Source organism: Cibotium barometz, chromosome 45, assembly GCF_041138505.1.
Source record: "Cibotium barometz isolate CiBa-2024 chromosome 45, ASM4113850v1, whole genome shotgun sequence".
NCBI lineage: Eukaryota > Viridiplantae > Streptophyta > Polypodiopsida > Cyatheales > Cibotiaceae > Cibotium > Cibotium barometz.
The window spans coordinates 42,683,599-42,706,665 of NC_141090.1; the positions used below are offsets into that span (position 1 = coordinate 42,683,599).

General features: G+C 42.2%; 1 protein-coding gene across 2 annotated transcripts in view; it reads right to left on the reverse strand.

Annotated features, from left to right (window-relative positions):
• Positions 1–22,668, reverse strand: part of LOC147612788 (bacterial hemolysin-like protein) — a 73,890-nt gene extending 51,222 nt beyond the window's left edge. Inside the window, exons 1-3 of one of the 2 annotated variants that reach the window (XM_086783400.1) lie at positions 22,211–22,668; positions 21,461–21,563; positions 21,297–21,382 (exon numbers count right to left, since the gene is read on the reverse strand). In XM_086783400.1, coding sequence (XP_086639526.1) covers positions 21,297–21,382; positions 21,461–21,563; positions 22,211–22,425 — 404 coding nt within the window. In that variant the 5' untranslated portion in view covers positions 22,426–22,668. Of the gene's footprint in view, positions 1–21,284; positions 21,383–21,460; positions 21,564–22,210 lie in introns of both variants that reach the window. The other variant, XM_086783399.1, reaches the window with a different exon arrangement.
• Between the last annotated feature and the right edge of the window lie 399 nt (positions 22,669–23,067).

Sequence of the window (23,067 nt, forward strand, 5' to 3'; positions counted from 1 at the left end):
CAACCTCCAAGGCACATCTTTGCTTTTTAATAAGCATGCCAGCCTTATTAAAAAATCAAAGGCTTAAGCCTCTAAGCCTTATCATTAAGGCTATTGAAACCACGTCGACTTGATGCCCGCTGTGCTTCGTTGCCCCTGCAGAACTCACTCCCCATGAGCACCTGCGCCAATTGCGTCGTCAATGTCAATCTACTATCTTCAAAAATCTTCCAAGACAACTGCCACCTACTAATAGCATAATCATCAACATACAATTTGGGGATTTCTCAAATACATGGTAAAATCATCGAATTGAGAGTCTTCATCACCCAAAAAAAAAATAAGGCTTTTTCTAGAATTTCACTACTTAACATGAATTGAAGCCTTTCCAACACTCTTAATTTGAGGGTTTTCAAAATCATGGAAAAAAATGCCTAATTGACCACTCGAGCATTAATGAAATTTGGAGCATTTCAAAAATTGGGTTAAAAATGTCTAATTGAAGCTCTCGTCTTTGGGGCTTCTTGTAAAATTGAACCATTAGCTACAATTTGAAGCTGATGTAACCCACAAATTGGGGTTTTTACCCAATTTGACCTTTTAACCCAAAATTTCTCTCTGTCTATCACTTTGCACACGCAGTAGCCATGATGGACATTTTTCATCCTCCTTAGCTTTCTCCTACGTAACCCTAATCCTAGAGTCTTCAATTGGTATCAGAGCAAATCACACTATTGTTCGTGACTATGTGCTGCCTTTGCAATGCCACCCGTCGTCTCTAGTCGCCATCGTCTTCCGTGTCTGCTATGCCTTCTGCTCACCAACGGCGGCACCTCGCACCTGTTTAATGCAACCTTCCTCACACCTGGCTGAGCCGACGCTCTACCAACACTTCCAACCGTGACATCCCTTTCCACCGGCTGCCTATTCTACGTGCACACCACCTGCCACGTACTCAGGCGCCTAGGCCCTCGCTCCTCTGCTCCGCCCTATTGTGCCTACATGCACCTGCACCTTCTCCCCGACACCACCTAAGCAACACACCCAAGCTCCGAGCACAAATTTCTACCCTAAAGAAGCAAGGCTTGATCAAGCTTTTAAGAGGATAGCTTAGAGATGCACCAATTTTAGCCATACAGGATCCTGGCAAACCATTCATGGTTGAGACAGATGCCAGTGATTATGCGATAGGGGTTGCCTTGTTCCAAGAGGGCCGACTTCTTGCTTTTGAAAGCAAGAAGCTTGATGATACCCAAGTCAGATGACATACTCAGGAGAAAGAGTTATATGTGGTTATACACGCATTGAAAATTTGGAGACATTACTTGTATGGATCCAAGTTTGTTATTTTGACTAACCAGGAGTCGATCAAGTATTTTTGTGACAGACTTAAGTTGAGGGGAAAGAAGGCGCAATAGGCAGAGTTGATGCAGGATTTTGACATGGAGATTTGATATCTAAAGGGTAACTTGAGTAGGATTGCAAATGCATTGAGTCGAATTGGTGAGGTGAAGCTTTTGAGTTTCACCGAGATTCACGCTCTCCTTTATGATTCCCTAAGAGGACAATGTAAGACCGATAGATATTTTGGTCAGTTTTGGCAACAGGTCCAAGGGGGGAGCTCAATTATTACAGACTAGAGCTCAAGGATCATTCCACTTGTCAAGGTGGTTGGAGGTCAATATCTTATTCGGATTATTGTTCCGAAATGATAGGGTTTGAGTACCGGATAGCACTGAGATTAGGAGAAGGAACCTTTATGACTGTCATGACGCTCCTATAGCAGGTCCTCCAAGGGTACAACAAACCTATGATTTGATAGAACTTATGTTTTACTGGCCCAAGATGAGGGTAAAAGTCCATGACTATGTGGTAAAGTCTCATCCTCTTTAGGTGAACAAGTCCGAGTGCCTTAGGGCTGGAGGATTGTGACATCCTCTGGAGATCCCTTATAGTGCATGGGAAAATATTTTCATGGATTTTAACACCGGTTAACCACACACTCGGTCGCAGAGGTCATGATGCCATTTAGGTAGTGGTAGATAGATTGACAAAGATGGTATGATTTTTACCCACAAGAAAACAATAACGGCTCTTGAATTGGTACAGTAGTTTGTTGAGCAACTTTTCAAGTTATATGGTTTACCTTGTGACATAGTGAGTGACGTACTTGAAGTTTATTCGTCACTTCTGGCAACTAGTCTCCCACAAATAGGAGACCAAGCTGAGTTTGAGCTCCTCTGATCATCTCAGTCCAACGAGCAAATGGAGAGGGTGAATCAAGTATTGGAGAACATGCTTGGATAGGTCTCAACAAGCATAAGGTTAGGGCTAGGAACGTGTACTAACCCAAGATTAGGGTTCGGGTTAAGGGCTTAGCTCGGTGGGGTATGTGGACCTAGATGGTTCACACATTGCCTAAGGACACTAGCCAAAAGAGGTCTAGAATGGCTAAGAGCTTATAATTAATAGCCCACGGCCAATGTTGCTAGGCGTTTCTAAAACAGAAGATATAAAACAGGTTTCATACCTTTTGAAACGTTTCCTAGCAGGTAAGAAACTGGTCCAAAAAGGTTTCAAACAAAATAGAAAAAATATATATATTTTTAACTTGGAATATACAAAAAAATATATGTATTTAGCCCTATGACATAACTTATAAGAGACCACACTGAATTCATTTCAATAAACAAACAAAATACATGTAAGATATCACAAATCACGATTGATCATTGGGCCACTACCCACTACCAAGAAAAAGCTTAATACTTCATTAATAGTGATGACCAAACAGAAATCAAAAGAATCACCACGTGGGTGATAAGTCATGACTCATAATCCATGATCCATGGCATAAATTGCAAATAAAGCTAGATGCTAGTAGCAAGAAAGTATCAAAAGATTATATAAATATATGATGTAACATGTCCAAACTACATAACAAAGTTCAAATAAAATGATGTTGCTAGCTGCTATCTACTTCATCCTCCTCCTCATGCTCATTCTCATCTGCATCCTCTACCTCTGCATCCTCACTCTCACGGTCACTACCGGTAGCTGAGTCCTCAAATGCCTTATCCTCTAGAGGTGTGGGTACGGCACTAGTACTAGCCTCTCGACAAGACCGTGTAGTGCGAGCTGGAGCCATGATCTCCTCATAGAGCATGGAATAGATGTGTCTCTCCTCCTAAGGAATGTCAAGAATCTCCTTGCACTTCCTAATGTCAATCTTATCAGGATTCACTTGGCAAGGCTCAATGATATGACCCTTTGGCTCTAGCAATCGGAGATTGCAATGACAAAAGACAAGTCTCTCCAATTGTGTTGTGGAGAGTTTGTTTCTCTTTTTCGTGTGAAAAAGAGCCCATGTACTCCAAGTTCCTCTCACAAGGCCCCGAACTGCAATCTTATGAGAGAATTCTCGGTGCAATCCGTCTCTACATTGTACAAAAAAGAATGTAAACTTAGAGTCAAAGAAAGAGTAGCATTTGAATATAGATTTAGAAAGAATAGGAGACAAAGATACAAGATTCAAGAATCCTACCAAGTTGGGTGTACCAATACCATATTTCTCCCACCAAGACACTAGCTACAACTGTGTCTCCCTGAGCAATGTAATAGCTCGCCCAAACATATGGCTATCGTGCGGTACATGAGAAGCTCATCGTCGAGCTTTCTCATAAGTTGTATATCACCTCCCAATCCCACCAACTTAGTGATGTACTAGGTCCATCCTCATTCTAGCTCCTCTTTGAGGTATTGCTCCTCATTCCTCCAAAGGGGATGCAAAATGTGAGCAACAGCATGGATTGGCCTATGAAACCAATCCCAACGCCGATTCCAGATGTTCTTAATATCTTAAACTCCACATGTGACATACGTAAGAGATCCAAGATTTAGGAAGCACCAAGGAAGTTGCAAGTCTAGACTCTATACATTTATATAAAATAACTTATAGGAGGAGAAAAAGTCAAAGACTAAAGTTAAGGCCCAAGGGTCAGCGCTTGTTAGACAACAAGGTAGTACAAGCATTGAGAGCCTCACCAATTCTATCCATGAACTCATAAAGCAGCCCAATGGTACTCCCCTCCATGTCTATGAGCTGAAGGACACTATACATGGGCTGAAGTGCCTTCACAAGCCCCTTTGCATCCTGCCACCAAGTATCTCTCATGACCTTATGAGAGAATGATATAGACTTGGCTCGTCCTTGACCTCCCATGCTGTCCACTCACGACACACAACAATGCGCAATAAGCCATGTCGCACTCTCACTAGTTTCTCCACCACAATAAACATTTATGTGAACTGAGTTTTGGAGGGATTTAGAAGCTCAAGATCACTGTTGGCCCTGTATATGCTCAAAACCTTTGGCCTCTTTGTGACTAAGTTCACCATGCTAGATGCAACTAAAAATACATGGCTCACCCAATCAAGCCTCCCCATATTCTCAATCATCAAGTCAAGGCTCTGTGCTGCACAAGGTGTCCACACAATCTTGGGGAACTCCTCCTCTAACATCCTGCCCATGGATACACAATTGGAGCCGTTGTCTGTGATCACCTGCACAATGTTATCAGGGCCAATTTCATTGATTGCCTGGCGCATGTGGAGCATAATGAACTCCCCTGTAACCATTGTCCCTACCGCCGATGCATCTATGGCACGAATGAGCATTGTGCCTTTGCAAGAGGACACAAGAATGTTGTACACATTTCTCTTCCGCACATCTATCCATCCATCACAAAGCAAAGTACAACCATACTTTGCCCAAGTGGCCTTGAAAGGCTCCATCTCCATCTCCACAACCAATTGCTCCTTGCGAAGCTCGATAGTGTACAATGTTTCATAGGAGGAGCCATCCCACTCACACCCAATGCGGGAGATAGCTCTCATTGCCTTCTTCCATTGAGGAGTCCTGACAATGTGGAAAGACTATCCACATTGAATAAAAAATTTCATCAACTCTCTCGCTACCTCTTTCATGGCAACCTTCTACATCCCTGCCTGCACATGTTCTTTCTTGAACACTGGAAGACTGGTTCTTTTGGCTCGAGGTGCAGAGCTAGAAGTGGACAAGCCCACAAGTCTTGGCTGTCCCCACCGAGCCACGAGCTGAGCTAACTAGATGGACGTACCGACCAATCTCTACCTCGTGACGTCCCATACCGCCACGAAGCTACCCTCGCGGACCTTGAGTCTGCTGCCGTCCTCGGCTGCATAAAGCAAGTGCACGTCTGCACTAGATCCAGGCTCCTAACCATAGAGCTCTCACAAAGACACGCGAGACTCTATGAATTAATGACTAACCTTGGCCACTCTTTTATAGCCTCTTGGCCAATCATCGGGCGTCCATACTTGGGTGCCCGCCCGTTAGTCTATTCCTAACTCAGCTCGCCAATCAGCCTACCTAGCTCCAAGCTTCCCCAAACCTCAAAGCTAGTCTTGTGTGCGTGTAGCACACAATAGATACACACTGTGCACATGACATCCCTAACTCAACTCGCCAATCAGCCTGCCTAGCTCCAAGCTTCCCCAAACCTCAAAGCTAGTCTTGTGTGCATGTAGCACACGGTAAATACACACTGTGCACATGACACTTATCTACACAAAAGTTGCATTTCCACTTTTTGAAGTCCAAGCCACCATATCTAGACGCGAAGGTGACATTGTTACAAAGAGAATCACCTGTTCGAGGCATCCTACAAGGTGGGGATAAATGTAGATCCTTAGCCCTGCAAGTGCGACACATAATGGAAAGAAATCTCATTTTATGAATATCAAAGAAGTCTTGGCCCTTGTAAAAACACTCCAAATTCACCCTATATTGCCCTAGGCAGGTTGCCTTAGGCCTCAAGAGAGCAAGGAGAAGAAGATATGCAAGAAATATTGAGCACAGATTAAAAAACGTACTTCTCTCTGAGCTTTGCAGAGAAAACATACATAAAGCACAAAAGAAAATTACCCCTCAAATAGACCTCCAGAGGACCCAAGGATACAAAGGAGCACACGAGGCTGTCACGAGCACACTATCACTAGCCAGCTGGTAAACACACCATCAAGAAACGTGCAGCGAACTGCCTCTGGAAAATGCAAACAAAAAAAAGTACAAAACGATGGTGACATGATCTAGGGCATTATTAAAGTCGAGCTTCAAAAAAACGTGTTTCATACAATACGAAACGTTTCATACATTTCCACTACGTAAGAAATGTGTTTTTATGCAACATTGCCTAGGGGGCCGACAGTTCTTTAGCTGGCCAACCAGCCACCTCAAATCGTATATAAGCATAAAGCAGTCATAGCATCATTCATTCAGCATTTTCAGCAATAGCAAAAGTAGTAATTAGTAGAAGTCATGTAGAAGAAGCCAGAGGTCACCCCTCTGGGGCTGACCAAGGGCCTAATCAATAAACCATGTACATTCATAAGCAACCTTTTTGTACCATATAAATACAAAAAAAACCTGGCACCAACTCTCTCTCTCCTCTGTCTTAATCATGTTTAATCAACAACTTGTTCTTAATCAAGTTTAGGGCTGTGGATCAATACAGCAACGCTTCCGCGCATGCAACATTGGTATCATAGCATTCGGGCTCAACCCACTAAGCATAGTCCCAAGAAAGGTGCACAATTCCAGCAGAAAAGATGCAGCAAGGTAGCAACTGGAGTGGTCTGCAACACGCGAAGCTAGAAGAAGCATTCCCTAAGGGTATGTATGCAGAGCCTGTTTGAAAATGGCATTTTGTCCAGCCCTAAAAAGAGGATTTTATCTAGACTTTTCTAGATTTAGTAGTTTTTCCCTCTCTTTTTGTGTCTTTGCTGCTGGCCACCACCTCACGGAGTGCCTTTGCCTCACATCGACGCAAGCCTTTGTCATCCACCGTGCTCCAGCTCCGACATCATCTTTGCTTCTACACCGGTCTTCTACTCAGAGTCACCTCACATCAAAGGGTCTCTTGTACATATTTTCACTCACCATCATATATACACTCACTCACCCATTTCATGCTTTGTTGTTTTGCTCTGATCTCTCATACATTTGGTCCTTTCGTCCTTTTGCCCTCACATGGTATGAGAGCTATCGTGAGCAAAGGGATTGAAGACCTCGAGAGCACACACCATGGATCGTCTACCTGCACTCCCAGAGGACCAATTCTTCTCACCAAAAGTTGATTCTCCAAACTCTAAACTGGACCACATAGGGAATAGGACTTCTTACTTAGAGGAGAGCCCCGTTCAAGATCTTACTTTGGGAGATGATCAACCCATGTACATCACCTCATCTTCACCACCCTTGCCATCACGATCTCCCTCTCTAACTTTATCAGACTTTGTTTCCATAGGGGGATACATTCTTTCTGCCAATGTGTCAGTGTAGGACCCTGGCATCCTCCATCTTCTCTCATGGTCCCCTTTTTGGCCAGAGAGTGGGTGTCTGAAAATGGCATTTTGTCCAGCCCTAAAAAAGGGGATTTTATCTGGACTTTTCTGGATTTATTAGTTTTTCCCTCTTTTTGTGTCGTTGCTGCTGGCCGACAGCCTTTAGTCTAGCCGACCAGTAGTCCCACATACTATATATAGCTTTGCCTCATCACTTCACTGGCTGTACCACTTCATAGACATAATTGGTACCACTTATGCTGCTGTTGCTGATGCTGGGGACTGCACATCATCTGCTTCATCTTCATCGGCTCTTCAGGTCAGCACATCAGCGTTTTACATCAGGCCACACCTTGGGACAGCAGCCCACTCTCTGCTACAGGTCAGTACATCAGCATTTTATATCAGACCACACTTTGGGACAGCAGCCCACTCTCTGCTACACAGTCCAGCACTTCAGCGTTTTATCATGAGTACCTAACTTGGGACAGCAGCCCACTTTCTGCTATAGTTCATCATCGTTTTTCTTCTTCAGTTTACCTTGGGACAGCAGCCCACTCTCTGCTCACCATTTCACATCATCGGGACGGCAGCCCTGTTTGCTTATCTTCACTATCGACACCACTCGGGACACCAACCCTCTCTGCTCCTCACCATCACTCAGGTATTGCAGCACCCTTGTCACCAGAGCTTGCACCACCACCACTCGGTGACGGCAGCCCTCTCTCCTCCTCACCACCCCTCATGTACTGCAGCAACCTTGTCACCAGAGCTTGCACCACTCGGGATGGCAGCCCTCTCTGCTCTTCATCATCACTCAGGTATCGCAGCACCCTCGTCACCAAAGTCTGCATCCCTTCCGCTGCTCACTACCACCTCAGAGTACCTCCACATCCACCGACGCGAGCCTTCGACACCGACCACCTAACAAAGTGCCTTTGCCTCACATCGACACCAGCCTTCGTCATCGACCGTGCTTCAGCTCCGACATCGTCTTTGCTTCTGCACCAGTCTTCTACTCATAATCACCTCACATCAGACGGTCTCTTGTACATATTTTCACTCACCATCATATTTACACTCACTCACCCATTTCATGCTGTGTTGTTTTGCTCTCGTCTCTCGTATATTTGGTCCTTTCGTCCTTTTACCCTCATAGAACCAGTACATCATTAAGCTCTCAGATCAGTTCCAAAGGCCTAGCAACAAGAATGATCAGTTCTGGCAGGTGACCCACCATTGTGTTAAGGGTAAGGGAAAGCAAGCATGGAGATGGCAGTTGAATAGATGCTCAGTTCTTCAGCAAGACTTGGAAGTAGAGATCAGGACTGAGGGTGTTCAGAGAGAAATATCAATTAAATTCAAAGTCAGTTAAAGTAGCAGGCCAAAGTCGACGTTAGTGAGTCAAAGTCCGTAGTCCAAGAAGGAAGGATGACAGAGTGTCCACCCCGTCATCAAGTTTAGCAAGAGGGAATGTCACGTGCACACGCGTGCCCTGGTGAACCTCCAGCATGAACATCATTAATCCTTGATTAATCATCAGTTAAAGTCAACATTTAGGTCAACTATTAGATCAATAGCATCATCATCAACATGGAGGACATGGGAATCTGGTCGGCAGCCTCCATAACTCAGTCGACAAGCATCCAGGGGAACAAGGCAGCAATCGGTAGCATCTAGGCAAAGGCAGCAAGTATGGATAGCAGTACAAAAAAAGCGCAGCATTCAAAGGGGCATTTAATGCCCAATATTTGTCCAGGCAGAAGGCTGACATCCCTTTAGCTGGCCGACCAGCCACCTCAACTCATATATAAGCATAAAGCAACCATAGCATCATTCATTCAGCATTTTCAGCAATAGCAAAAGTAGCAATTAGTAGAAGTCATGTAGAAGAGGTCACAGGTCACCCCTCTAGGGCTGACCGCATGCACATCCATTTATTAAACCATGTACATTCATAAGCAACCTTTTTGTACCATATAAATACAAGAAAACCTGACACCCACTATCTCTCTCTTCTTCTCTCTCCTCTGTCTTAATCATGTTTAATAAGCATCTTGTTCTTAATCAAACTTTAGGCTGTGGATCAGTACAGCAAGGCTTCCGTGCATGCAACAGCCACATTCCATCGCGGCCATGCAATGCGTACAACGATGTCGAGACTATGAAATCTTGTTAGGGTTTTGGTTCTAGGTCAAATAATCCTTGGGTGTGGTCTGTGGAGACCTTAAATTGGGAGCTCAACCCCAATAGGACATTAGTCTTAAAAGTGCAACAAGCTCTACCATAATAACCCTAGCAAATATTCCAACCACAAGATCTCCCTTCTCCAATCCTCATGTAAGGCTGAAGAGAGGTTATATTTTCACACATAACTAGTAGATACTCACGTCTACTTTGAGGGATAAAACCTGTTTTAATGGTTTTTGGGCGATAAAAACATCCAAAAAGCAGTTTTTAGAGCAGTTTTAGGGTTTCTAAAATTTTTAGGGTTTTTAAAATTTATGTCCGTATAGCTCCGTACACGTGTCCATATCACCCATGCATATGCCCATACAAGTCTAGGACTGACCATACATCTGAAAAGCAAGTTGGTGGCGAAGAAGAAGCTCTCCATGATCATAATGATGATGCCCACACACTCCACGATCTCCTTCATGATGCTACAAGAGAGATTCAAGCCTTTTTATACTTGAAAAGGGCTCTGCTTTTTGCCAAACGCTTGTCCATGCTTTTGCTTTGCCTTTTTCTTTTTGCCTTTGCTTTTACTCTTTTTACTTTTATTAATAAAATATTACTCAACTTTTGGTGCTTTGCTTTTTTGGCTTTAAGGCCTTGTCTGGCAACATTTCAATGTCTTTTCTTTGACCGATGTTCTTGTTCTTGATGGTGCATCTTCATTGCCTATCACATGTGTTAAATAAAATAAATGCATACTTACCTCCTCCAAAAACTAGACACAAGCTAGTCAACAAACAAGTATGCATCATTCGCATCTACTGGGTATTCCAGGTATTGGCCAGGTAGTCTAGAGCCCAGTGGACTATCACATGCCATAAATCCAAGCATTGTCCGCACAAGTAATGATCCTCCTATTCATGGATTGTCCTGTCTGGTTTCATCGAACCATGCTGAGCCATCTGGCCACTACGACCGCTCAGACTATCCTCAAGGCCATCTGGTCACTAGGACCGCCCGAGAGTTCATCAATAGTCATCTGGGCCATCTGGTCACATTGACCGCCCGACTATGAAATCCAATACAGTCATCTCGGCCATTTGGTCGCAATGACCATCCGACTACGAAGTCCAAGATATCTGGCATCGTTGCCTCCCATATACAAATCTCATTCTAGCATCGTTGTCGTCGCAAGAGGCACCCAATAAGTTGGGCTATGGATTCTTGGGAAGGAGTAAACAAGGAGGAGAAAACCTATATAGTAGAAGAAGGCTATGGAAGCTTGAAAATCTAAAAACACAAATGGGTCATCTGGCATCGTTGCCTCCCATATACAAATCTTGCTCCTTGGGCTATCAAGCATCGTTGCCGTCCAATGGGTCATCCGGCATCATTGCCTCCCATATACAAATCTTGCTCCTTGGGCTATCTGGCATCATTGCCACCCACTAGAGCATGTCCAAGTAACCATTATAAGCAAAATAATGGTCAGTTCCAATCCAATATATATATATATATATATATATATATATATATATATACAATGAAAAGAGCTAGAGACGCAATCCCTTGATCGCAAGACGTCCATATCTGTACTTCAAATACATCTGGACCAACCATTTCTTCATAAGCTTGAAGTATATCTGGATAGTCCTAGAAGTACTTCTCTGGTATCCATTTCGCATTCAATAGCGAATAATTCTTGAATTCGGGAGGAGCATGGCACTCTTCCATTACTTTGGCCTCAATTCCTTGTGTTACACATGACCTGGGTTTGTATTATAAGAAAATCCTTCTTGATGACATAAAAAGTCACCAAATCTATATTCTACAATCTGTTCCAAAACATCTTTGAAATCCTCTTTGGTAGCATAAGGATCCTTCATCAAAGTGAAATCCATATGGTAACCCATAGAAACCGCATGGCTCAAGGGTCTCCGAGATAATGCATCTGCTTCCTTGTTGTCTTTGACATTCATCGGCCACAACATGGCCTGCCTGGTTTAAGACTACTACAATACAATCTCATCATGTTCAACCACAAAAAGGTCTAGAATAACCAACACCGGTCCTTTGCTAGCATAAAGTCTCAATGCTTCAAAAGGGTTTTGTTTCAGCTTTGGTCCACAAAGATTCCAAGGCTTTATTTATCGAAATATGCAATGGGCTAAACACCACTGCAAACCACTCGTCGAACTTCTTGGCATGATGTTAATCAGATGATCTTCAGATCTCTCTAGCGTCTTTGCCTTCCTTTCCCTTACTTGTCCAGAGGAAGCTGCATGTGAGAGAGCAGGCCTAGGAGTAGCTTCCCTGTCTCCTCCATAAGAAATAGAATGGGTAGCTCTAGATCCTTCTACAATGGTGACTCCAAGATAGGCTTTAGCAACTTCAACTCCTTCGGCTTCAGTGGCTCAATCCTTGATGAAATCTGCAAACATTTGAGTCCTTCTTTGGTCCTGTCCTCTTGGTTCTCCAAGAAAGAAATTCTTCGTCTCTGAGAGGTTGTCTAAACTGCTAAAAGTCATGGTACTCTTCTGATGTCATGGCCGCGGTTTCATGATAAATAGATTGACAGTCTTGGGTCCCATTTTGAAGTCTTGTATTGGCCTTATAGTTTTTCCCCTCATTAGGCCCTTAGTCTCCCTCTGCTCTCGACATGACTCTGTCACCCCAAGAAAGTTTCTTCAAGAGAAATCCTACTCTGATACCACTGTAAGCCCAGCGGGGCGTGCCGTGACAGACTCAACCATATGTCCAAGAGATAAAGATATAGAGAGAGAGGGGAGAGAGAGAAGGGAATAGGGATCTTGCACAGTACACCACATTGAGCGGGTAACAGGCCCCGCCTCCTTTCAGGAATTTATTCACGAACAATCCACGGGCACGCTCGCCAGGATCAATACAATCAATGAATACAAAACAGACAGATATGCCGATGTGCGATATCCAAGTCGATGTTGATGTCAATGTCGAGACACGAGATCTCTGATGCCGTGCATACCACGGGACCCATAAGCATCTCTCACCGGGCTAGTACCAAATCCAATATCCAAATCCAAATCCAATGAATCCAAGTCCAAATCAAATCCAAAACCAAGTCCAGATCCATGTCCAAGCTATATGTCTAAGTTCCATGTTCATGTCCAAGTTCCATGCCCAAGCTATATGTCTAAGTTCCATGTTCATGTCCAAGTTCCATGCCCAAGCTCTATGTCCAAGTTCTCCATGTCTATGCTCCATGTCCAAACTCTATGTTCCATATCCAAGCTCTATGTCCAAGTTTATATCCAAGTTCAAATCCAAGTTTAAGTAGTCCAAGTTCCCATAAGTAATCTCCACAACTTCTACAACCTTGTCGATGAAGAAAACCATGGAAAAGCTCTTTCTGGCAAGAAAACTGATATAAAACCTGTTTTAATGGTTTTTGGACGATAAAAACATCCAAAAAGCAATTTTTAGGTTTTTAGAGCAGTTTCAGGATTTCTAAAATTTTTAGGATTTTTAAAATTTATGTCCTACAGCTCCGTACACGCGTCCATAACCGTACATCTGAAGCTCTCCATGATCATAATGATGCCCACACACACTCCACGATCTCCTTCATGATGCTACAAAAGAGGTTCAAGCCTTTTTATACTTGAAAAGGGCTCTGCTTTTTGCCAAAAGCTTGTCCATGCTTTTGCTTTCCCTTTTTATGCTTTGCTTTTTCCTTTTTGCCTTTGCTTTAGCTCTTTTTACTTTTAATAATTAAATATTACTCAACTTTTGGCGCCTTGCTTCTCCGGCTTTAAGGCCTTGCTTTTTGGCCTTAGAGCTGCTTTTTGAGAAAGCGCCTTTTAGCTTTTTGGTCTGGCTCAATCTCCTCTTTCCAATGGTTCCCTTGGCTCGCGGTCAACCCTGTTTGACTTTTTGCTTTTTCTTGCTTTTTTGACTAAGAATGGTGCTTTTACTTAATCAAATCTTATGGACCTTATCCCCATGTCTTCTTCCACCTATTTGATGTCCGGGCATGGGTTTCATCATGTGAAATAGAGCTAGGAGGACCAAATAGTTACAAATAGAGATCCTGAAGGACAACGGTTATAACATATTCCATCCCTAACTCCATGGGTTACACCCCATAAAACAGGTGGAAGTCCTGGGATAAAAAATAACCTTGTGGAACTACGTCCACCCTAGAGTATCTTTGACCATTGTGGAATCCAATCCCATATTTGAAATCAATGTGTCGAACAGTCCAATTGTCAACTGGACTAGACACTTAGTCTAAGACCGAGAAGTTCCAAACTTCTCATCTATCTCATGTACAATTCTAAGGCTGTCTTTAAAGACTCTAGGATTAGGCTTACACAAGAGAAAGCTAAGGAGGATAAAAAATGTTGGCACTGCGTGTGCACAGTGAGAGAGAGAGAGAGAGAGAGAGAGAGAGAGAGAGAGAGAGAAGCTCTCGAAAGAATCACTAATAGGGTAATGACACTTGGCTAAACCAATGACATCGCTACTTACACACACAAACACACTAGAGGCTATAAGAGATGATTCACACACGCATACTCACTTACTCACATAAGTATATTCACACACACGTATAAGAGATATTCACACACAAAGACTCCAAAATACCCAACAATTCCCCCTTCGGAGTTAGGGTGGTGTTATGAGGAATAGCCTTTATACTTTCAAGGTGATTTAGACTCACTGGCACCACGTGATGAAAAAGATCACAGTGGCCATACATGACATAATACAACAGATCATAATCAAGCCTACAAATGGAGCTTGACCACACATAAGATTCTTTGACATCCAAAACTATCCCCCTTGACTCAAAACAAGGATAACATAGAAATGGAGCCTTTTATAAAATAAGACGTTACAAACATCTAAGAGAGAAAACACACAGGGATTATTTAATTCAGATTTCGAGGGACATCCCGAGTAGAGAACCCTTGACTCAAACACATAAATAATCATAAAAAAGTAAATTTTCTCGGTGGGAGAAAATCCTTAAACACGTGGAGGCCGCAGTCAACATCGGTGGAGCCGCATGCAGGGAAGTACTGGCAAGGCGAGGGCTGCTCTCATGGAGCTGAGCAATGCTAATGCCGAATCTCGATGCTACGGAGATGATGCAGGGCAATTCTGTCGCTTCTTGGTACCCAAGGGGTGACAATAACTGATGTAGGAAGCACAAATTTGCGAGAAACTGTCAATTTTTTGAAATGTTCAAAAACATCGAACATTCTAGGCTCTTCAATTTTGCTCAATTTTTATGCCGATGGCCAATTTTGGGAAAGCCCCAAAATGCAAAAGGTGCAAACCTTTCAATTTCGGCTTAAAAGGCCAATTTTAGCAAAACCGCTAGAGCTTTTACAAGCTTCAATATATATATATATACCTAGATGAATCCAGGAACATGCCCAAATTCACCTTTTAGGAACGTGCATGTTATATACTCATGGCAATCAACCCACAAGACTATATAACTATCGACTCCATTATACATAGTAAGGACTAGATACTACGACATCCCCACTAACGTCATCAGTGCCCAATAGTGGGTGTAGAACTCTGTATCAAGATATGCTCTCACACACGCACTCCACACACACACACATAAGAGCATATATTCACACACAAGCCTTCGTACTGAGTTTCTGTCAAACCTCCGGAGATGCAGGGCAGACTCAACCATAATGAAGCCTAGCACTAAGGGAAGTAGCAAATAGAAAGAATTTGTAGAGCAAATAAGTAGTTGATAGGGCAAATGCACTGCTAAAGATAGAAAGAATAAGCACAATATCAACTGGCCACAACTCGGATGAAAAAAAAGAATAAGCACAATATCAACTGACCGCAACTCGGATGAAAAATTCACAATGTGAAACCTGCATGTCCGCTAATACGGCTGAACTATATACCTAGATGAATCCAGGAACATGCCCAAAGCCTCAGCCTCAGTTTTCCTCTGATGTTTTTTTACCATTGATTTTGAAAAAGCCCTAATCTTTTATGTAGAAGCTGCTGATTTTCCAAATTGAAAAGAAGCCCTCAAATTTCTGGTGAAGTTGTATCTTGAATCTGACAATTTCCTCCTCAATCTTGAAAAGCTCCAATTGAGAAAACCTTAATTTTTGTTGATTCCTATGTATGCATCTCACAATCGAAGGAAGTTTTCTCAACCACATCTATCTCCTCTTCCACCACTACTATATGCTGCCCATGAGCAAGAGCATGAGCATGGCTCGGTTCCCCAATATCTTCCCCTGTTTCTTCCCATTCCTGCTCATGATCTGACAAATCATCGGTAAAGGAGAGGGACTGGGGTGTCGCCATGGTAAAAGAGATGGAAAAGGGAAGAAAGAATCAAGGGGTATAACTTGGTTGCTGCAACAAAAAAGAAAAGGATTAATATGTGCGATTCTGAATTTTCAAAAAAGTCAAGGAGAAAACTACATAAAACTGTAGAAAAAAACCACTTACTTGAACCTTCCCCATGCTCCGGGTACAAGAAGAGAGGTGCAAAATCTGCTCCCCACTGAAAAGAGTCTTTGTTTTATGGTCAATCATCCACTATAAGGTGTGCGCTCATAATATGATTCACACTTCTTTGGTTTACCACACTGCTTAGAGTCCCAAAAATACATAGAGCCAGCTTTTTTTTTAGAAAGCCCGCCTACAATAACAACTCACATACTTTCCTTTTCCTTGGCAGCCTGTTCAGACAGCAATCTCCAGCCCATGTACTCATGTATATGCACATACCACTATGGATGGTCTGAACCCGCCGAGATGCACGTCTCCTTTCACAGCCTGCGCACAGATTCCTGCAGCCCCCCACGCAAGCCCACCCTGGTCCTAGTCTCCCCACTTTTTTGTTGCACATCACCTCAACTATTGATGTCCTGTAGGAGGCCGAAATCTATCCTTTCCACGCATCAAAGCCCTTTGCCAGTCACAGTCCATTGCCCTCATCCCCTTGTCTACACATAAACCATGTGCGTCAAGAGTAGGCACTTGGGCATAAATGCAGCCCATCTGGGAGCAAAAAAACTGAGAGAGAATTAGGGTTATGTTATGTGCCTAGTCCTAATCTTTAGGATTAGTGGTCTACTCCAACAGGGTTAGAGGAGCCCTGGGATTAGACGAAACAAGCTGATATAAGCGGCTAAGGCTCATACTAGCTATTTCTATTTATGACCGTTCAGTTATTTATGGCAGTAGTAGCCACTATATAAGTGAGACTTGGGTTATTATTGTTCACAAAGAGTTATTCACTCTGTGGTCTGTGATGAACCAAGATTTGTCAAGAACATGATTGGATTTGACAGATCACCAACCGTCGTGCTAAAGGCCTCAGCAGGCACGTATTTGTGGTATACCACTGCTGACTGGCATGGTTCATGGGATTGGAGCTTTAGCCTCTGGCTTGGGAGAGGTTTGCAGACGCGAACCTATGGTTGGGTGGTGAGCCAACCTGCACCCCTCTTAGGAGGTTTGTACTAATCACTTGTGTTTGCGTTCAGGAGATCCGTGGGGCTGTCACAGATTTCTCATAAGGGTCCTTTCTGCACATCTTCTACACGGCCGACTCTCACATATTCCCCCTCTCTGAATACAACCATGACATCAACCGTAGAAAGCATACATCTTTATGAGACAAAAAAGCAAGCTATGGTGCTAAGAGAAATACCTAGGAATCTTGATGTGAATAAAACCATGAAACACATGCAAACCTTTGTAGACTCCGTGTTTAGGTCGCTCTCATACAAAGTGTAAGAGACCTCCCAGCCTATCCAACCAAGATCTCCTACTCACAGTCCAAATAAGATTAGAGAAAACCAAATAAAAGGGGAGCAGGCAAGCAGCAAGCTCACCACCCAACCATAGGATCAGTACTCCAATCCACCACCACAGAGCCAAGGGCTAAGGCTCCACTCCACAAATACATGCCAATCAGCACTAGCGTTCAATACCACCAATGCCTGCCCACAAGGGGTCCTCTGCAAGACTATATGTGATTTACCATGTCCACAGCAAGAGTTGAAACTTTGGTCTAGGCACAGACCCATCAAAAGTGCACCCCACAAGTGACCACACAATAATAACCCAAGGTATCACTTATACAATGATAACTGCCACTATAAATGGTTAACTTGCTATAGATAGCCAGTAGCCTAGTTTTATTGATTCTGAACCTTAGCCCTCTACATCTACCTGCTATCTCCTAATCCCATGGTCCCCTAACCTTGTTGGGTAATGGATTAGGTAAGATTAGCTCCAAGTACATAACAAAATACATGCAAAGCAATGCACGTACTTCCCACCGCCTGTGACCCAGATGTTAAGACAATTCACAACGTGTCCCTTGACTGGGACTTAGAATATGCTCAATGCCATCCAAAAGGTAACTTGACGGTGTACTCTATACAAGTATGTCAATGTGGCACCCTAGTACTACATGATAGCTAGTCTTCATGCTGAAGAGGTCCTTCTGCATCAGTTTTTAAGAGCTTTTGCCCAAAACCAAGCCCCCCACTTTGGGTCACTTGAGCCAGCTACTTTGGGGGCAAACTTGAGCTACTCACTCCATCTCCAAAATTCCACCTCTAGAAAGCCACAACCTGTGCTCCAACGTTCACTTGTCTTCCAGTTTTCTTTTCCTTTCAAGTTCCAGCATGTTCATACATTAAGGCCTCTACATCTGGGCATTGCTTGACCCATTATGAAAGTGCACCTAATCTATCCTTACAAACCCTAATCTAACTTCACAACATTCAACGACTTTGTCCTTGCAAAGCGAGGGCTTACATAGTGGTCTAGTAATCCTAAAACCTCCCTAGTCCATCCTATAATTGTCCTAAAAATGCCTTGTCACAAAGGACTAATGCATGCGGAAAGACATGACTCTCAAGTGGCAATTGCGTCTAGAGTTCTAGCTTATGTCTTAACCTAGAAATTGCAAGGAATATAACACCATGCATGTTCATATGCATTTTATAGGTGAAACCATACTTATTTAAAAAAAGACCAAACAAAGAAAGCCAACCTTTATAAAAGGACCGGACATTACTAAAACCTGTGTAAGAAAAGCAAGATATAAAAACATATAGGTTGTTGCCATCAAAAGCAAATTAAACGAAAGCAACCTAACCCATATAAATATGTGGCTTGGGTTATTACGGAATCATCAAGAGCAAGGCAAGGAATATTAAATCATTTATTCACCGAGTTGTGGACATATTTGATAGCTAAATGTGTTTGAAATCTCTGTTAATCTAACCTTTATAGAAACGTCTATTATTTTATTTCGGGATATTTTATTTTGGATGCATCTTTTATTTATATCATTTACTGCGATTAATGTGTTTAATCAACTGTGTGCGCTGGTATGATATAGTCAAGATTACACAACCGAAATGTTAGTCATAACGTCTATGGAGACGACGTCCATTATTTTATTTCGAGATTTTTTATTTTAGATACGCCTTTTATTTATATCATTTGTGTTTAATCGACTGTATGCGCTAGTATGATATAGTCAAGATTAATGTGTTTACTCGATTGTGTGCGCTAACTAATATTATTTTGGATATAGACGATGATTGAGTGACGGATTATGTGTTAATCACGAGTGGAACATGTGTTGGACCACTATGAGATATTTTAAAAGACATGTGAACAACTATTATGGTTTCAAATTTTGACATTAATACTTTTGTAAGACTAAGACCTTAATCCTTTGAACATACCAATTAGTATTTTTTACTTTTGGTAGACCCAAGACTTTATATTTGTAGCTTTTGTGGATATTTAAAAGACATGTGAACAACTATTATGGTTTCAAATTTTGACATTAATACTTTTATAAGACTAAGACCTTAAACCTTTGAACATACCAATTAGTATTTTTTACTTTTGGTAGATCCAAGACTTTATATTTGTAAGAGCTTTTACGCTCAAAAACTTAAAAGCACTTACGCTTTTTGAAAAGCAAGGCTTTTAATACATATAAACGTTGATGAGTGGTACAAGAAACCACACTCATCCAAGGGAGATTCAACCCAATCTTGTGTCGACGGTGATCTTTTTCTATTTTCAAGTTCTCGTCTATTTTATTTTGTTTATGTAAGGTTAATGCTTTTCATTTGTTCCAAGTAGATGGTTTGCTCTATTTTTTGTGCTTGAGAATTAGAATTCTTTTGAAGTGTCTTAAAGATCTTGATAATCTCGCTTGCTTTTTTGCCTCTAAAATCTTCCAATCTTTCCAAAACAGCTGCTTCTAACAGTGTGACTACCATGCCAAGACCTCATTTGCACATCTCTAAAGCCTATCACTATAAAGCACAAAAAAAGGCTATTTGCTATCCAAAACATCCTAGCATGTTGACCTTACTACTCAACCTTAGGGTAGATTTTACAAGTTGTGGAAAGACGGGAAGAGCTTCCACCATCTAGGGCAACTCGTGACAATGCAAGAGCTTCCACCATCTAGGGCAACTCGTGACAATGTCGACGGTGATCTTTTTCTATTTTCAAGTTCTCGTCTATTTTATTTTGTTTATGTAAGGTTAATGCTTTTAATTTGTTCCAAGTAGATGGTTTGCTCTATTTTTTGTGCTTGAGAATTAGAATTCTTTTGAAGTGTCTTAAAGATCTTGATAATCTCGCTTGCTTTTTTGCCTCTAAAATCTTCCAATCTTTCCAAAACAGCTGCTTCTAACAGTGTGACTACCATGCCAAGACCTCATTTGCACATCTCTAAAGCCTATCACTATAACGCACAAAAAAAGGCTATTTGCTATCCAAAACATCCTAGCATGTTGACCTTACTACTCAACCTTAGGGTAGATTTTACAAGTTGTGGAAAGACGGGAAGAGCTTCCACCATCTAGGGCAACTCGTGACAATGCAAGAACTCCAAGGCAAGTTGAGATTAAGTTTTTGTGGTTTCAAGCAGACATCCACAAAACACATGCATTCTCACTATAATAAACAACTACATTTGTGTTGTGTGCTAATTTGTGGCGCCGATGTGTAAATGCTTACCACTTCACTTTGAGACCTACTTGGTCTTAGAATTACCCTAGTGTTCTTGCACCGAAGAAAATCTTCTAGATAAAAAATCATGCTTTGCATGATTTGTAAAACCTATCCCTTAAGTCCCCCTGTCTTTGTTCAACCACAAGTTTGAAGTGATAGAGTGACCCTTTGGAGAGATTGGTGTTATGAAGGATATTCACAAAAGATATTTCATTCCTTCTGCTTTGCATTTTATTTGTGCAGATTACATCCAACTAAATAACCTTCACAATGTTGCAAAATAGGCTGACTAGTAACTTGACCAAGGCCACTAGTTAGGCCTTCACCCAGTAGATGACTTAAGCATGCAAGATATATGTAATTTTGATATACACATATGCATACATTATACATTTACATTTATATACATGCACATATGTATGCATGCATTTATGTATGTATGTCTGTACGTATGTATGAATGAATGCATGCATGCATGTGTCCGTGCGTGCACGCACGCGCAGAGAGAGAGAGAGAGAGAGAGAATGTGAAGCCCCACACAACGCCAGGTATCAAGGCTCTAGGTAGCACAGCGACAATTTGTAAAGCCGCATGAAACAGTTCACACCAAAACACAGACCCATACCAGCCATAATAGATTACACATTGTAAGTTCACTGATGAACACATCTGCTTGTTTGTCTTAACCAAGCTCGTACCTGCAAACATACTTTGGAATCTCTGCAATGATCTTGACACAGGATTTGGGTGATACACGGACTCCTGCCTTTACAAGCGGCTGTCCATCTACCAGCACCTTTCCTACAAAGGCAAGTAACAGGTTCTCAGAGAATTCACTCCAAGTGGCTGCACAATCTTCTCAACTTAACGTGACCTTGCCTTGAAGAATCCAAGACTGGATCAGTGTCCGGCTGTGTTGAGGGAACCTCTCTTGACACATTTCATCCAGTCTCTGCTTCTGCTTCTTAACATTCACACTATAGGCCACAAAATAAATAGCTTTAGATTGAGTTACAACAACTAATTTTGATACACACATTACACATACAAACATATTAACAAACACGTTCTAGAAGCGTGCATACATATAAAAATAAAACAGAAATTAAATACAAATGCATTAATACATCATACATGCATACCTACGTATGAAACTTACTAATTATGCATACATATAAATGATACATTCAACATGTATTCATATTCATAGGAAATGAATAAATTTGTGCATGCATCCATATATTATCCATACATAAAGAGCAAATTCATCAGACATGCATCGATCATTCATAGATGTGAGTATGTGCATACATACATATAAAACTGATACATTAAACAGGAATGGATACACACATATATAAGAATTGGATACGTTGTACATTGCATCCATGTATTCATACACATCAAACTCATACATGAAACAACATACATCCGTGCGTACAAACATATAAAACTGAAAACATGCATTCATAAATAAGCACTGTACACGCATGCACACATTTATGCACATAGAACTGATACGCTAAGTATGCAGGTATATATTTCTTATCACTGCCATCCATGGATTTGAAAGTAAAAGATATCAAATTTACATATAACACAGTGGGTCGGGAAAGGCTGATACCTCTTTTCAGGGATGCTGTCTTGTGTAGTGGAGGCGGAAGTGCTGACAAGGCGATGAAACGGCCGTTGCAATCTGTAGGGTGGACAAGGCAGCCGCAGGGGACGTTCCGGACCCTGAGCTCTTTGGAGGGTCTTTGTGAGTCCAGCATGGGGCGAGGTGTGAAGGCGAGCTGCTCGAACCGCCATGGCAAGCCCTGTTAACAATCTCAGAATCATCCACCTACCCTCCTGCCGGATTGCTTGGTCTACCTCTCTTCTGTGGGAGAATTGCGTAGGTTCATGTCGTTACCCTGCAGCTCTGCCTTCGTTGCATACGTTTGTACGAGTGACATTTTATACACCAATCTATGAGCGTGCACCAAGCTGAGCCGGGATGATTTACCAAAGCCCATTTTCAAAAGGCAAATCCACTGCACTTGAAACTCGGGTTTATTCTGTTAGCTTGCATCAAAGCTGCATACATTATAAGGCTATAGACCTTAACATTGGGCGCTTGTTCTAGTGGTTAATGGGGGTGGCTTGTAACTTGGAGGTACCAGGTTCAATCCCCGGCTGGACACCCAATAGTTACCTTGCCCTCGCTTTGTAGAGGATATGAGGGGTCCTCACGGAGTACTTTGCTCCCTCTAGTAGTCGCTAAATTTTAAAAAAAGCTGCATACATTATAAGGCTATAGACCTTTTTGTAGTTTTGTGGTGTCAACATTGTGATACCCCAAGAAAAGGATTCTTCTATTAGTGAAAAGAAATTAATCAGAGAAAATGATCACACATCATCTGAGGCAGAGAACTGACATGTGACATGGGGGAGGGGTCTCTCCTTTGCTAACTCCTCTAGAAGGGGAACGTCATAGGGGGA